This window comes from Gymnoscopelus braueri (genome assembly GCF_963280865.1).
Source record: "Gymnoscopelus braueri genome assembly, chromosome: 23".
Classification (NCBI taxonomy): domain Eukaryota; kingdom Metazoa; phylum Chordata; class Actinopteri; order Myctophiformes; family Myctophidae; genus Gymnoscopelus; species Gymnoscopelus braueri.
In genome coordinates, this window is record NC_137625.1 from 17,843,654 (window position 1) to 17,859,073 (window position 15,420).

The 15,420-nt window shown below is 41.7% G+C and overlaps 1 protein-coding gene across 1 annotated transcript; it reads left to right on the forward strand.

Moving 5' to 3' along the window:
* Window positions 1–119: 119 nt before the first annotated feature.
* trmu (tRNA 5-methylaminomethyl-2-thiouridylate methyltransferase) lies at window positions 120–10,336 on the forward strand. The gene is made up of 11 exons (XM_080421351.1): window positions 120–290; window positions 2,272–2,437; window positions 2,901–3,007; window positions 3,382–3,504; window positions 4,292–4,464; window positions 5,127–5,180; window positions 5,356–5,422; window positions 6,629–6,729; window positions 6,858–7,002; window positions 7,644–7,726; window positions 9,447–10,336. The coding sequence occupies exons 1-11, from the start codon at window positions 209–211 to the stop codon at window positions 9,582–9,584; spliced, it is 1,239 nt and encodes a 412-aa protein (XP_080277477.1). The 5' UTR covers window positions 120–208; the 3' UTR covers window positions 9,585–10,336.
* The last annotated feature ends 5,084 nt before the right edge of the window (window positions 10,337–15,420 follow it).

Below are 15,420 nucleotides of genomic sequence, written 5' to 3' on the forward strand. Positions count from 1 at the left end.
CAGCGCAACATCCACATTTCACCGCAACATCCGGAACGTTGTAACCACTGTCACTTGTTTCTGGTCGGACCTAATTCTGAAACGGAACGGACTACAAACATGGCAGCCTCCATGGCAGCCTCCACGAATGTTACTCAATGTTTCATGACTATTAGCGTTTGTTGCTAGTTAAAATATAGACATTTGTACGATATTAGTTTCTGAAAACATGGGTATCATTAGACACGTGGTGTGTGCAATGTCTGGAGGCGTTGACAGCTCTGTGGCCGCTCTGTTATTAAAACGAAGAGGTAAGAAACTACAAGAACAGTCTGTACCAATGAAATTAATGACCTAACCAATGAAATGAGCCAATCTCTCTGTCTTATGGTCAGTCAGGCTGTTTATATATGTGACTGCATGACTGTCTAACTGTCTGTGGCAAATTAAATAAGGTTACAGAATAAAAACATATATCTGTTAAATATGTTAATATATATGTGATTGCATGACTGTCTAACTGTCTGTGGCAAATTAAATAAGGTTACAGAATAAAAACATATATCTGTTAATATGTTAATATATATGTGACTGCATGACTGTCTAACTGTCTGTGGCAAATTAAATAAGGTTACAGAATAAAACATAAGTCTGCACATGCTGTGTGCTACTACACCCATACAACACTGATTTAGATCTGTGCTTCTCAAACTTCTTCGTGCCAGGGACCCCCAAATTGATATATATTTGGCTGCGGACCCCCATCTGAAAATATGTTGTGCCAGGGACCCCCAGGAGCGAAGATTTGTGTTAAAATGTTCGCTTTAAAAGAAATATTCAAGATCTTTCAAAAATAGCAGATCTACAAGCTCATAGTGCGGCACTCGGTGCCGCGCTATGAGCTTGTAGATCTGCTACTTTTTAATAGACAAAGTATAAAAGGTTAGAATTATTGTGATGCTATATTAACACATTTTGCTGGGGAACACCTGGGGGTCCCCGGACCCCTCTTTGAGAACCAAGGAGTTAGATGACAGGAATTTATAAATGGTAGACTTCACTATACAATAAGTCTTCATTATTTAAATAGGGATGTTGAATTGACAAATTATTATAACAAAATATATTCACACAATTGTCCTGCATCGAGCTTTAGTAGCTTAGAGACACAGACATGTCATACATAAGTATATAGAGTCAATATATTAAATCAATAAACTAAACTTCATTCATCTATTTGTATTAATACAGTGATAACTAGAAAAAGTGCTCCTCGGAGCACAGGTCTCCGACTCTGCCAGGTCAGGCATGGTTATTGTGGGCCAGCAATGTTCGGAATTTGCCAATCAGGATGGAATATGAAAAATCGGACGGATCCGTCTTGATCACTTGACTATAGAGATAATGTGTACCGAATTGGGTGATGTTGAACATTTGTGGGAGTAATATTAAAAAAATTGTTTTGTAAGAATTGGCCTCCTGGTGGCGCTATAATAGGGCAATTTGAAAAGGGTGGCATTTGTTCCTCAACGTAGTGTGAATGTGTGTGCAAAGTTTCACCGCAATCGGATGCTGTGTTCATGATTTGCGTCATTTTGTTCAAAACGAGCCACTCCTGCAAACTTTAGATGTCAATCTTAGCCAATCAGGATGGAATATGACTATAGAGATCATGTCTTCCGATTTGCGTGAAATGTGGATAAAATCTGAAGGAGAAATATCAAAAACCTTGTTTTACATAAGTCGGCCTCTTGGTGGCGCTATAACAAGCCCATGTGAAAGGTTTGGGTCAGAGGTTCTGCTCTGGCATCCAGGGAGTGTGTGTGTCTGCCTTCAAGCCAACGGTGCCAGAGATTAGCTGTTCACAGACAGAATGACAGACGGACGGACGCACAGGGGGCAAGGCTTGTCGGCCTGGCGGAGACAACAAAGGCTGTTGGAGATGTTTGGGGCACTCTTGTAATTCTGCAATGTCGACAACCTTAGTGAATCAGAGTTGAGAACACAAGATCAGACAAATAGGCTGGTGAAATAAGCTGGAGATTAGAACATAAAAAATAATGACAAATCATTGTAGTCGTTCTGTACATGTAATATTGTATTGAGCTTACACAGCCCACCCACAGTGCATACAAGTAGGATGCAGAATCAATGTAAAAGAATATTAGTATAGATAGTATTTTATTAGAGAAACTGGCACGATATTTAGTGTTTTCTCTGACATACATTATATGTTGGTCTGTCCAATGCAGTAAGTAAAACATCTTTCTGTGTCTTTTCTTCCACATGTAGGTTATAATGTAACTGGAGTTTTTATGAAGAATTGGGACTCCCTGGATGAGAAGGGGGTTTGTACATCAGATAAGGACTGTGAAGATGCCTACAGAGTGTGTCAATCTCTGGACATCCCCTTCCACCAAGTGTCGTACATCAAAGAATACTGGAATGAAGTGTTTAGGTAGACACACACGTCTTTCTGTTCAACATGCCTTTATAATAATAATAATAATGTATAATGTACAAAGAAACTCAAATAATGTTTTGAATTGAGACCTTTAAATTAAGTAGTATATTAAACTTCAATATATAAAAAGTACATTCAACTTAAATTATACAATGATCAAGCCAACAATTAAATATAAAATACACACATCTAACTAACTAAACTAAACTAGCCCTTTTCAAATATTTTTTTAAACGGCCGAGCAACAAGCTCACAGTGCGTCACAATGCAACGTGTTGTGAGCTTGTAGATCGGCTATTTAAAAAACATATTTAAAGGTTAAAGAAATTGTCAGCATAATCGCTGATGATGATCGGTTGGGCTCTAACGTAAATCTTTCTGTTCAACATTCTAATGTCTTTATATATAATGTCTGATTTATATCTGAATCCGTTTTCTCCACATTCTCTTTTGCCAGTAACCTGTTAAAGGAGTATGAAAAGGGAAGGACCCCTAACCCAGACATACTATGCAACAAGCACATCAAATTCAAACATTTCATCCAGTATGCTGTCAACACATTGGGTATGTAGTAATGTAGAATGTACTGATATGCTGTTTGTGCTCAGGAACAGTCACTCTTTCCATAATCATTACTCAATTCAACAATGTGCAGTATAGCCATGTATTTTAAGTCTGTATTTACTCAGATCACACTATTAAGTGACAGGTTACAATCCATAAGTTTTAAGTCTCTCCCGATGGAGAAAGGTAATTGCAATGATGGCATTGGCAACGCATCTGATGTTCAATCTGGTGTGCTGTCTGTTTCAAACAACTTTATTGACATTGTCAATCAGTAGATGTCCTTTATCGTTCAATAAAATGAAAGATATACAGTATATGTCATACTGGAGAATTCAATACATTGCTCAGCTCTGCTGCTGTGGTTTGTTTAGACGCTGACGCCATGGCAACGGGGCACTATGCCAGGACGTCGCAGGAAGACGAGGACACCTTCCAACAGAAACACGTGGCTCCTCCCACCACGCTCTTCAGGGATCGCTTTGAGATCACAAACCGTACGTGTTGTTCACACTTGCGGCAAGTGACAGAAAACCATACAAAGATTGAATTTATGTATCTGGTAATAACAGCCTGTAGTTCTGTTATATTGGTTCAAAAATGTCTAAAATGTTTTTGGGTTTTGGGAATTTCTCACCTCAAAATGTGTTTGGAGGTCAATTGCAATCTCAGACAAACGAAAGCTGGACTCACCATCATTGTATATGTCTTTTTGAAAATAATTGGACATCTTATCGATGGCATTGAATTAAACTTACTTTCGCGTTTAGAATTTCTTAGGACTTTTAGTATGGTGTTCTAGAGTAGACACTGCATAGAAATGATGTATGGTGAAAGACATTCTGTTACAATTACTTTGATGTGAAATGCCAGTTTACCTGGACTAACTGTCGGGTGGAAATTTTGTTTGTCCAAAACCGTTACTTTTCAGGAAAAGGACCTGTGTTCCAATGGATCCAATGTAGTAATTATTTACAAAGCTCTTGTTAATATTTTTCGTTGTTTAAATATTTGTAAAACTCACACAGACTTTACCACTTTTTAACCACAAGTAGGTCATTAATATATGAAGAAAAGGAAACTCGTAAAAAGATGAAATATGAAAGATACAAGGTTTTGGCCCGACAGCAACGCGTTTGCAACACACATGTGTTTATTTATACAAGCCTTTTGTATCAAAGTCACCTGCAATCAATAGAAATTGAATAGTAATTTTAGGAAGTACAACATGTAGCTTCCTGAAGGGTCAAACATGTTATTCTTTGGAACATTTCTCCCTGCCAGCGGTGAGGCTGTACAAGGGGGCAGACCTGATGAAGGACCAGACCTTCTTTCTCAGCCAGATCTCCCAGGACGCACTGCGACGGACCATGTTCCCTCTGGCTGGACTCACCAAGGACTTTGTGAAGAAGATGGCTGCAGAAGCAGGCTTCCATCACGTCCTCAAAAAGAAAGAGGTTGGCCAAAGCCAGTGTTGATTTTGACAGCAAATTTTGATTTAGTTTTCGTCATAGTCTTTTGAATAAAATTCCATTTAGTTTTAGTCATATTTTAGTCATCTGAAATGTTTTTGTTTTAGTTTTAGTCTAGTTTTAGTCGACTAAATATCATAAGATTATAGTCGACTAAATCTACAGTTGATTTAGTCGACTATAATGTATTTTGGCTGTGCCTTGATGGCGTCGTAGATTTTACTCTTGGTTGCATGCTGAAAATAGCAGATCTACAAGCTCACAACGCGTCGCAGCGCGACACGTTGTGAGCTTGTAGATCTGCTATTTTCCGGGCGCAACACCCCAGCGCAACCAAATCAAATGACTTGTCTTTTAGTTCTACTGGATCTCTTCTCCTCCCTTAGTCCCTCCCTAACAGTTTAGTCTAGTTTTTATTTGTTGATGAAATTGGCAATATATTTAGTCTTAGTTTTAGTCATCGTAGTTTAGTTTTTATTTCGTTTTTGTCAGTGAAAAAAGGTAGTCGCCGAAGATTTTTAGTCATAGTTTTATTCGACGAAATCTAGCCAACTACTAGCCAAAGCACACAAAAAAAGACTGTACACACGCTGAACAATGTATTGATATTGAAACGTTACATTTGATTGATGTGAATGTGTTTCCAGAGCATGGGCATCTGTTTCATTGGAGAGAGGAAGTTTGAAGAGTTCATTCTGGAGGTGAGAAATAATGTCATATTTAAACATCACATGCACTAAATCACCTTATAAATGTCTAATACAACTGAAGACATACTCACTCAAGAGACAGGCGCTCCAAAATAATACTTGGAACTGTGTCTTTATTGAGCTGTTTTTCTTTTTCTTTTTTTTCAATCATATTTCCTGGTGCCAGTACCTAGAACCAAAGCCAGGGAACTTTGTCTCCATAGAGGATGGAGAGATAATGGGACAACATAAAGGTACAGTATGTTCTTCTTGAGGTGTTGATTGTACAACACTCTGTCACTGTCGGTTAGAAACATTGCATGTCCGAAAACCATTACTTTTCAGGAAATGGGGGGGGGGGGGGTCCAATGTAGTTATTATTATTTAGTCACAAGCTCTTGATAATACTTTTCATTGCTTCAATATGTATAACACCTACAGAGAGACTTTGGGTGTGTCATTATAGGCCACAATTTAGTAGCAAAAAAAGAGTTGTGGGCTTCTAGATCGGCTATTTTTGCTCCTTTTGCATGACACTGTCCTATGACGAAGTATAAAATAGAGCATTCATTTCTGGAAAGAAAAAAAACACATACAAATATGAAATATGTATAGATTTCTACTTGACAGCAACGAGTCTCCTAGTTATTTCACCGTTTAATATTCCCTAGAAATGAACACTGAGAACATTCATGAAAGCATTATTTATCTCCACTCTCATTTCATACCTGTAATGAAGTAAAGTATAAAACTATTGTAATGAAACTAGCTGTATGTCTGTCAGTGTATATCACAGATTTGTCCACCAGAGGGTGCTGCAGCTCTTTCAGTTCTGTATTAAATCATAGGTCCATTTTAAAGTAGCAGTTCATGTAACAACCACTTAAAATTATATTTAATCTTTTTATGTTTCCCCCCCCATAAATTTATGGCCTATTTTATACTTTCATGTATGTATGTGTGTGTGTGTGTGTGTGTGTGTGTGTGTGTGTGTGTGTGTGTGTGTGTGTGTGTGTGTGTGTGTGTGTGTGTGTGTGTGTGTGTGTGTGTGTGTGTGTGTGTGTGTGTGTGTGTGTGTGTGTGTGTGTGTGTGTGTGTGTGTGTGTATGTATGTAAAACAACAGACCTACAAACTTAGAACACGTCACATCGCAAACTTGTGAGCTTGTGGCTCTGCTGTTTTTGCTAACACATATGGTTAGACTGACACACCCAAAATAAATACGCCAGGTTCAAAGTGGTTAAGTCTGTCTGTGGGTTTTATAAATATTTAACCAATGAAAAGTATGAACAAGAGTTTGTGACTATGTAGTTATTATTTTGTACAAATGGTTCCATCGTCTGTGACTTAAAGCTTACCAAATTTGGTGTCCTTGAAATTAAAAGGTTTTGAGAACCACTGCTATAATTGATCTTTATTCAAATGCAAGTAGTCTAGTTATTTGTGTCCATACATTCAGGCTGGTTCACTATGACTCTGGGACAGAGGGCCAGGATAGGAGGCAGGAGCGAACCCTGGTTCGTAGTGGACAAAGACATCACTACTGGAGAGGTGTTTGTGGTGAGAAAGAGTTTATATGGATAAATTAACACTGAGGATTTGGATCAGAATCGTACATTTGGATCAGAATCATGATTAGTAGGATCGTGTTGATGTAATCTTGTTTATTCTGTCCTCCGCTCGCTCAGGGTCCTGCCACCAATCACCCGGCACTGTTCCGTGACACTGTGCGGACGGAACGTTTCCATTGGCTCGCGGTGGACCCGCCCCCTGTGCTGATCAGGACCCAGATGATGGAGTGTCACTTTAGATTCATTCACCAGATGCCTCTCGGTGAGTCCCTAGATGAAAAAAATATATATAATACATTTAAGGTAGGGTAGGGATATTTTTTGGGCTAAAACAGGATCTAAATGTCTCAATGGAAAAGTAGTGAGACCACCTCCAACACTGCAGATGTACTAGTACTATATTGTATTAACACATTCCCTGCCAATCACGTAGATCTACGTTAATGCAAATACAACCGTTCACTGCCAATCACGTAAATCAAGTTTAAAAAAATAATCGGTATGTATCTCGGCTCCTGTGTTTTACTATGTATTGTTGGCGAAACATGCTATTTTCAACGGTGTATAGCGAACGGGAGATCAAGATGACATTTTCTTTTTTTCACGGAAGCACAGTGAAACCCTCCGTGATTAGCAACCATCAGGGGATCGATCATACTGGAGATAAATATTCTGTGACTAACTTAAAAAGGTTTTTTAAAAAGGTTAACATATATACTACCAGACAGATTGGTTAAAATAACATTTTATTCATTCAAATAATTCCTGGATTGTAGCTTTAATCACTTAAACCCTACATACGCTCACAACACGATGCGTTGAGCTTGTTGCCCCTGGACCATAGGGTTCAAGTGGTTAAATGCTGTGTTGTCATAGTAACAGAGTTAACACTTTGCCTTCCAGTCCCCTGCACTGTGACCCTCAACATGGACGGCACCGTGTGGATCATGCTCTCCCAGCCAATCAGAGCTCTCACACCTGGACAGGTAAGCACTCCTCTGCCTGGCTGAGAGTACAGAACAATATTATTGTTGTTGTACTGTAGTGATGAGAGTACAGAACAATATTATTATTGTACTGTAGGGATGAGAGTACAGAACAATATTATTATTGTACTGTATTGATGAGAGTACAGAACAATATTATTGTTGTACTGTAGTGATGAGAGTACAGAACAATATTATTGTTGTACTGTAGTGATGACATGTTTTTGTTACGCTAACCTGGAAGTTACCACGGCCAAGGTCTCTGCTTATTAGATTATTGTTAAATGTCTTGTGAAAAGTTGATATTCTGGCCTGAGGGTGGCCGCTCAGAGACTGGAGGATAGATAGGTCATGGGGTCATGTTGCTCTGGAGCCTCTGGAACCGCAACGATCTGTGGGGGTCCCTGGACCCCATTTTGAGAACCAATGGTTTAAATGACTAGTATTTGGTAAACGATTGGTAGGAGCAGCACTGTTTAATAGATAGATAGATAGATATATACTTTATTTATCCCTGAAGGTACATTCAGATATCCCATAGCTCATACAGGCATACAGTAAGGTTAGTTAAAAACACAACACACAAAGAGGGGGGCACAGGTTAAAACTGAGAGAAGACAAATATAAAAAATATATTATGAATAAGCATATAAAGCATTAAAAAGGTGTCACTGGGAATAATAATAATCCTTTGTTATTGCACATAGACCCATAAATAACTCAAACTAAAGCATATTAGTCCAGTTCATGGGCCTAATACACTAGTCGAGTAGCCACGCACAACCCTAATCTACTCATTAGATTTTGAGATGTCTTGTGTGCAAGGGGAAGGTTTGGCCCAAGGGTGGTGCTAGAGGAAAGGCCATTTGGTTCACCAAAACCAATAGCAGTCTTCATCTGGGGAGCATAAGGTGCACAGTGAATTCCATGAGAAGCCATCCAGTATTATTATCCAGCAGTAGACTGTGTGAGTGCTGAAATGTGTTGTGGTCAGTGCGTCTCAATAAAATATAATCTTAACATTACATTACATCATTTGATTGAATGTTATCAAAATTTTATCTCACAGCTCAACTTTATCTCTCAGAACCTCTTGATAAAAGGCCTGCCTGATTGACTGACCACTAGTTACACATTACACAGTGCTACTACCTGTAATACGCAATGGCCTGTGGTTTGATGGCATAATCCTACATGTTTATTCAGCAGCATAATTGATTGGTTTGCTAGTTTCACATGAGCAGAATAGTTACAGCTGACACTAAAGAGACCATTGCATTTTATTTCACCACCTCCTCTGCATCATGTCCGCCTGTGAAGTGGTTCTCCAATTAAAGTGGAAGTAGGAGGTTGTCTGTTTTTGGCAGGTGAGATGTGGATGTCATGGGCATTAATGCATTAAAACTTGCACATTGTCAGTGGAATGTTGCTGACACACGGACACTCACACTACTTGGGAATCGGCGCTGATTGGAGATTCTGTTCTGATCAAACTCATTAAAAAACACTGCACTGGGTACTGTTATTTGTATGCCTCTTTACTGCCTTCAAACTAGACACCAATGTATTTGTATCCCATAAGCCACTGCTCTTTGAAAACAATATTTCTTATCAGTCTTTCTGGGCTCCTGTCCACAAGGATGAGAGTTGTTGTGCATGCGTGCGTGTGCGTGTGTTTTTATCCTAACTATCCAGTTCACCTCTCTCTCTCTCTCTCCAGTTTGCAGTGCTCTACAAAGGAGACGAGTGTCTCGGCAGTGGGAAGATCATTCGTCTGGGCCCTAGCGAGCACACACTCCAGCGGGGCCGAGAGCGCATGATGGCAGCCGCACAGAAAACCCCTGAACCAGCCAGTTGAGAGGCCCTTTACTTTCCCTAACAGGTGGACAATACACCCTGTGAAATGTTTATTAGGCACAACTCACTGTTCATTTATGCTGTGGTTTATCATACAAAGTATGGCATTGAGTCACTGTGTGACAGAATGTTAGAATGGACCGGTGACCATCTGGAGTTTCAACAGCTTCCCTGTTTTGGGCATTTCATTATAGAAAATTCAGGTACAAGCTCAACGCATGACATGAACAGTGTTGCATTGGTGAATTGGAAAGTGGTTGCACTTTTTTATGACGTAACGCGCACATCGCTTCACACCTACACTACAGGTCACACAATGAACAATTGATATGCATCTAGGCTCATTCCTATGTTAATCCTATGTTAATTCATGCTGGTGTGACAACCGGCGGTCGGCAGCCTTTGTTAACTTTGTTGAGGTGTGAATTTAAAGTCGCTTTAAATCTATGCATGTGCCTGCGCGTGCTCCTGTTCAAAAAGGTTGTTGCACAGCGTGTTAGGCCGTCCCATGAGCAATGCAACCCTGGACATGAACCAGCATTGTGAGCTCGTACGTGGGCTATTTCTTTTTTTACTAACATTGTTCGTGCAGCACCATCATATGGTGAAGCATAAAATAGGGCTTAAGTGGTTAATAAGTGCCACAATTAATGTGTTAAGTGTTGGACGGACGGATGGACGGACCATCCAGTGCATCCAGAAGTCATCCTCAGAGCCCTACCACTAGTGGGGTTAATAAAAAGTGCCTACAAACTCCTTTATTAACTTCATAAAAACACTATCGTCCTACCTTCTTGCTTTTGTCGCCTTTCTTTGGTGATAAATGCCTTCTTGCAATGTGTCCTGAACCACATGAATCCTGTCGTACTGTACCTATTCTAGGCATGTCATAATAGGCGATCATTCAGCGAATAACAGATTTGCATGTTGTGAACTTGTAGATCTGTTATTTTTGTTTAATGCTAAACCAGAAACTGCTACGGAGACTACTGCTGCGAGGTCTTACGGTGTATCTATGTAACATTTTGAGTGCCAGACTATTACATGGTGTTCCAGTCTTCCTCGCAGGTGTCTCAACTGGCCGTAGTTCTGTAACCGTGTAAGATAACAACCTCATAATCGGTACACATATTTGTTGATAGCCCTTATTAATGCACGTGCATTATGGGAGCGTGTGGGGGTCCAGAATGAACATAGGGGCAAAAGAGCGTTGCACACTTTGAGGCCTCTGTTGAGTATTTTTGGCATGTAAATACCCCATTTCAATGCCAAAAAGACTGTCACTGTCCTTTTGGCATGCAAATGACAGTGGAACTGGTGCAAACATCTTCTGTTTTCCACTCTAATTTTTTTAACTAAGATTTGGTCTTTTTTGGGCATGACCCGTACATGTTATGTAACAACAGGATTTTGGGTGGGGGAGGGGATTGTCTTGTATTAGTCAATGCCAACTGGACTGTCCTTTTGGGATAAAGGTACTTTTCTAAAGAGACACCATTTTAAACCACAATGGGTCAATACTAAAAAGACAATGTCAAAGAGACATCAATAAAGGAAATGATAAAAAGACCATTGAAGGCAGTCAATCTGCAAAGGACACATAACTCTATATAGAATTATATGTTAAAAGGACACCATATTATACCATTGCACTTTTAAAAGCATTCATTGTGTAAAGGACATATAACTCAACACAAAATTATGTGCAAATTGTGTCAATGTTAGCACTTTTTATTACACAAACAGAAGTTAGAACAACTTCACACTGCAAACTGTGCACTTTTAAAACAAAATAAAATGTCACACAACGTTCAACCAATTTCACTCGCATGTTGAAATAAGGTTTACTAAACCTTCTTAAATAGAGTCTTTTGAACTTTGTCCAGGTTTTGCGTAACCCTCAGCATCTGCCGGTAGTCCTTATAAGGACTGTAGGGCTTTTTTCCCCCCATCGAATGGTTTGTCCTCCTCCTCTTCCTCCTCCTCCTCCTCCTCCTTCACCGCTGCAGAGCCTTCCGCATGGAGGGTGGCAGAGGTGGACCCCGCTCCGGAGCCTTCAGCCTGGTGGGTGGCAGATGAGAACCCCGTGGCAGATGAGGACCCCTCTGCCTGGAGGGTGGCAGAGGCGGACCCCGCTCCAGAGCCTTCAGCCTGGTGGGTGGCAGATGAGGACCCCGTGGCAGATGAGGACCCCTCTAATATCGTCGCCGTGAAATATGTTCTGATTCTCTTTGAATCTATGTGGGTGGGGTTGTAGGCGTAATATTCGTCTGAGGTGCCCATGCTGTGGGCCATGTAGTCAGTGATGGCCTGCCTCTCCGAACCCTTCCCATATTTCTCTCGGGCCTGGAAAAAATGAAACAGAAGAAAAGAGAACTGAATAAAGCAGATATAAAAAAATAAAACTGAATCAATCAACATATAACACAAAATAGTGAGGTGTGTTTAGACTTCACGGTTTACTTACATAGTTTGCGACAGACGTCCTCAGCGTGTTGAAGATGGGTTTCCCTGGAAGCCCCATCCGCTTCCAGGCGTTCTGCATGTGCTGGTTGAGGTTTTTGCTTGGCAGTTTGCCCGTGGTGGAAAAAAAGAAGGCGTTCCTGGATTCCGCAGGGAGACCGTCCTTGATGGCAATCCACCGCTTCAGCCAGGGGTATTCCTCTGCATAACAGAATATTTCCGCAGGACCATACTTTTTTGCCATCTTGTGATGAATCACCTATTATGACAGGTGGAGACAGGGGAAAGAGCACAGGGAGAGAAAGCAGACAGGACTTAGAATGCTAAAAGCAATGCTAAGGCATTGAGTGTTTTTGCAACACTGTCTTTTTAGCATTGACTCTTGTAGCTCTACAGTGTTACTGAATAGTGCTTACTTGCACAATGTAGCCCTTGTCATCATTGCCCGTCTGCGCTGCCCGTCTGACGTCATTGTCAACCATGTTGGCATGGACCCCGTTCCTGTGGCCAAACAGACATGCCCAGTAAAGGTTCAGGTACCAATAAAGATGGGCCTTCTTTTGGGCAGTGAATCCTGTGTCTGTTTCATCATCCTCCATGGATGCTGTAAGCAGAAGCACAGAACGCCACATGAATGATTGTTGAATGCATCCCCTGTGATGATGAGAATAACTGTCAAGTTGGAAAGTGACTTACCCAGCAGCTTGGGAATTTCCTCCTTACTCCTCTGCATTGCGGTCCGGAGGTCCTCGACGGTGTGCAACAGGAGCTTCTTGTTGGACTTCACCTCGTGCCCCCTCTCCGTTTTGGCCTTCCGGTTTGATTTTATGAGACTGTCCATATAGCTGACCAGTCCATTGAGCCGGGCAACGCTCAGATGGCTGTTTGGGGGCGGGACGTTCCTCATGTGTTTAAAAAGACTCCTTACATTGAGCAGGTAATGCTTCATCGTGTTGGGAGTCTCCTTGAAGGTGGTCGCAAGATGGCTGAAAACCCACCTGTTGAGGAGAGGGAAAATTTGTGTTTGTTTTTGCATGTATTCATCTCTCTCTCTCTCACACTCACACTCACACACACACGGAAACAAGTAAACCTCCTGATGGATCAATATTACTCACGTTCTGATCCGGCCCTTGTTGTCCAAGAACTTCCACTCAGTGATGCGATTCTGTGAATGCGCCATGTACTGGAGGAAGCCCTTCAAACGACTGATTTGAGACGTCACGTTCTGGGACGTGGATCGCGAAGTGTCCAGGCCCACGATTTGGCTTCTGTAGTCCTCGAGGTACTCGGCTGTAATAACGCATCATATGTCAATAGGGTTTAAGCTTGGAACAGCAATCTCAGATAGTTATGTCATGTTACAAACGAATACTTACTCGGCAAACTTATGAGGCGCATGACGTTCCCTCGTCCACTCCCGATGCCCCAGGTATCTGGGGGGTGTAGGGGGGGTGTAGGGGCTTTTGGTGGCGGCGTCCTATGCCCTTTCGCCTTTTCCAGGTGCTTTGTTAGCATATTGGCCTTTCGCCGGTGTTACAGTCTGGCTCAGAGACCATAACAAAAAAGGGGAGACGACACGGAGGTAATACGTAAATAAGTGTAAAGTTTATTTAACAAATAGTGAAATAAGTCAATAAAGTAATTAGTTTAAGTTTCCAAATCATACAGACAGGATAACATGCTGCCCACTGGAACTGAACCTAACAAATGAACATAACAAAACCAAACAGCAATGCTCTCCTGTGTGGCCACGCCTGAGGCCTGGAAGGACTGAAGATAGAGAGCATTGTAGAGTGGGTCTTTTATAGTGTGAGGAGACAATTGGCCAGGTGTCTCCCCTTCCACTGATCAACTCAGACTCCACCCTCCAAACCAGCACTGCAAGGGAATCTGGTTAGGCTGTTAAAGGCACACACACACACACACACACACACAACCCTATAGCAAAGGCTATTCAGGCCTAGCTGAGGTGTTCTCATTACGTGACTGAAGCATAGGGCATTCCTTTTTCCAGTGTCCTGGTTGGTGACAGTAATGGCAGACATTATCGGAGTCCCGTACAGCACGACCACTTGGTCCACTCTTATGCTCCGCACTCCATGTCCCACTGGTCCTGCCAGGGAAATACTTTCCCCCAACAACCTGGCCAGCTTCTCTGCCACCCCCAAATCCACCAGTAAAGCTACGGTTATCCCCACATCCCTTATGCATTAATGAGAACTCATCGGCGAGTGCCGCAGCTTCAGCTGCAGTCCGTGCCTTCTGCTCACTTATATGAACGGCCACTTGCTCAGGGACTGAGTTTTTGAATTGTTCAAGTACAATCAGATCTGCCAGATCATCATAGTCATCGACTCCTGAAGCTACACACCAACGATTAAAGTGTGTGGACAGGTCACGGGCAAACTCCAAGTAGGATCTATTGCCTCGCTGCCACGTTCTAAACCGCTGGCGGTAAGCCTCGGGTACTAATTCGTAGGTACGAAGCACTGCGGCTTTCACCTGTGTGTACTTACAACTGTCCCGTGCCGACAGTGAAGCAAACGCCTCCTGTGCACGACCAGTCAGCACACACACTGCAACAGGACCGTGCGGTCCGCATCACTCCAGTCCCTAGCGTCTGCCACCCGCTCGAACAAAGTGAAAAACACCTCCACCTCCTTCTCATTAAACTTGGGGACTAACCGTAAACTTTTCAAGATTTGGTCTTTGTCACCTGATTCCTTTTTCACCTCACTTAACTTTCCATCCCTCACCAACTTGAGCCTCGTGTCCTCAATTTCTAATCTTGCCATCTCCGCTCTGTGCCTCATTTTCTCCATCTCCAAATCCTTCTCCTTTAACTGTACTTCCTTCTCCTTTAACTGTACTTGCAGTTGTAATTGCAAATTCAATAGCCTTTCCTGCTGTTCAAATGTTAAGACAGCTACAGATGGTACACTCTCCCTAACCTCAGCCTGCACAGTTACTGTCGGAGGTGGGGTCAACACCTTTTGCTCATATAAGCTGTCCATAATCATGGCTTTGATATTGTCCTTCCTGGACCTTTTATCGCCAATTTCAATTGCATAATGCTCTGCAATTAAAATGAGCTGATCTTTGGTGCAGGCACCTAACCCCTCCTCCGACGGAGCCAAGAAAAAATCAGTAACCTCCATTACTTTTTGAAATTTTGAAAAAATCCAAACCAAAAAAAAACAATACCAAATTAAACCAAAAAACCTCTAGTGACAAAAGAACGCAACAGAAAACAAATCAATTAAATTGAGCCTCCCCACTGACTGCCTATACCAAAAACTTATCTCTGCGCTCTGGTCTTCTGAGGGTTTCTGCGGCCAGGTACTTACGCACCAAAACCCGCTAGCGTGGAA

Excerpts from the sequence above, each read along its gene's own strand:
- trmu (XM_080421351.1), top strand. The coding sequence starts at position 209 with ATGGGTATCATTAGACACGTGGTGTGTGCAATGTCTGGAGGCGTTGAC. Across the intron at positions 2,438-2,900 it reads TACTGGAATGAAGTGTTTAG|TAACCTGTTAAAGGAGTATG; the intron begins GTAGACACACAC and ends CTCTTTTGCCAG. Across the intron at positions 5,181-5,355 it reads TTGAAGAGTTCATTCTGGAG|TACCTAGAACCAAAGCCAGG; the intron begins GTGAGAAATAAT and ends TCCTGGTGCCAG.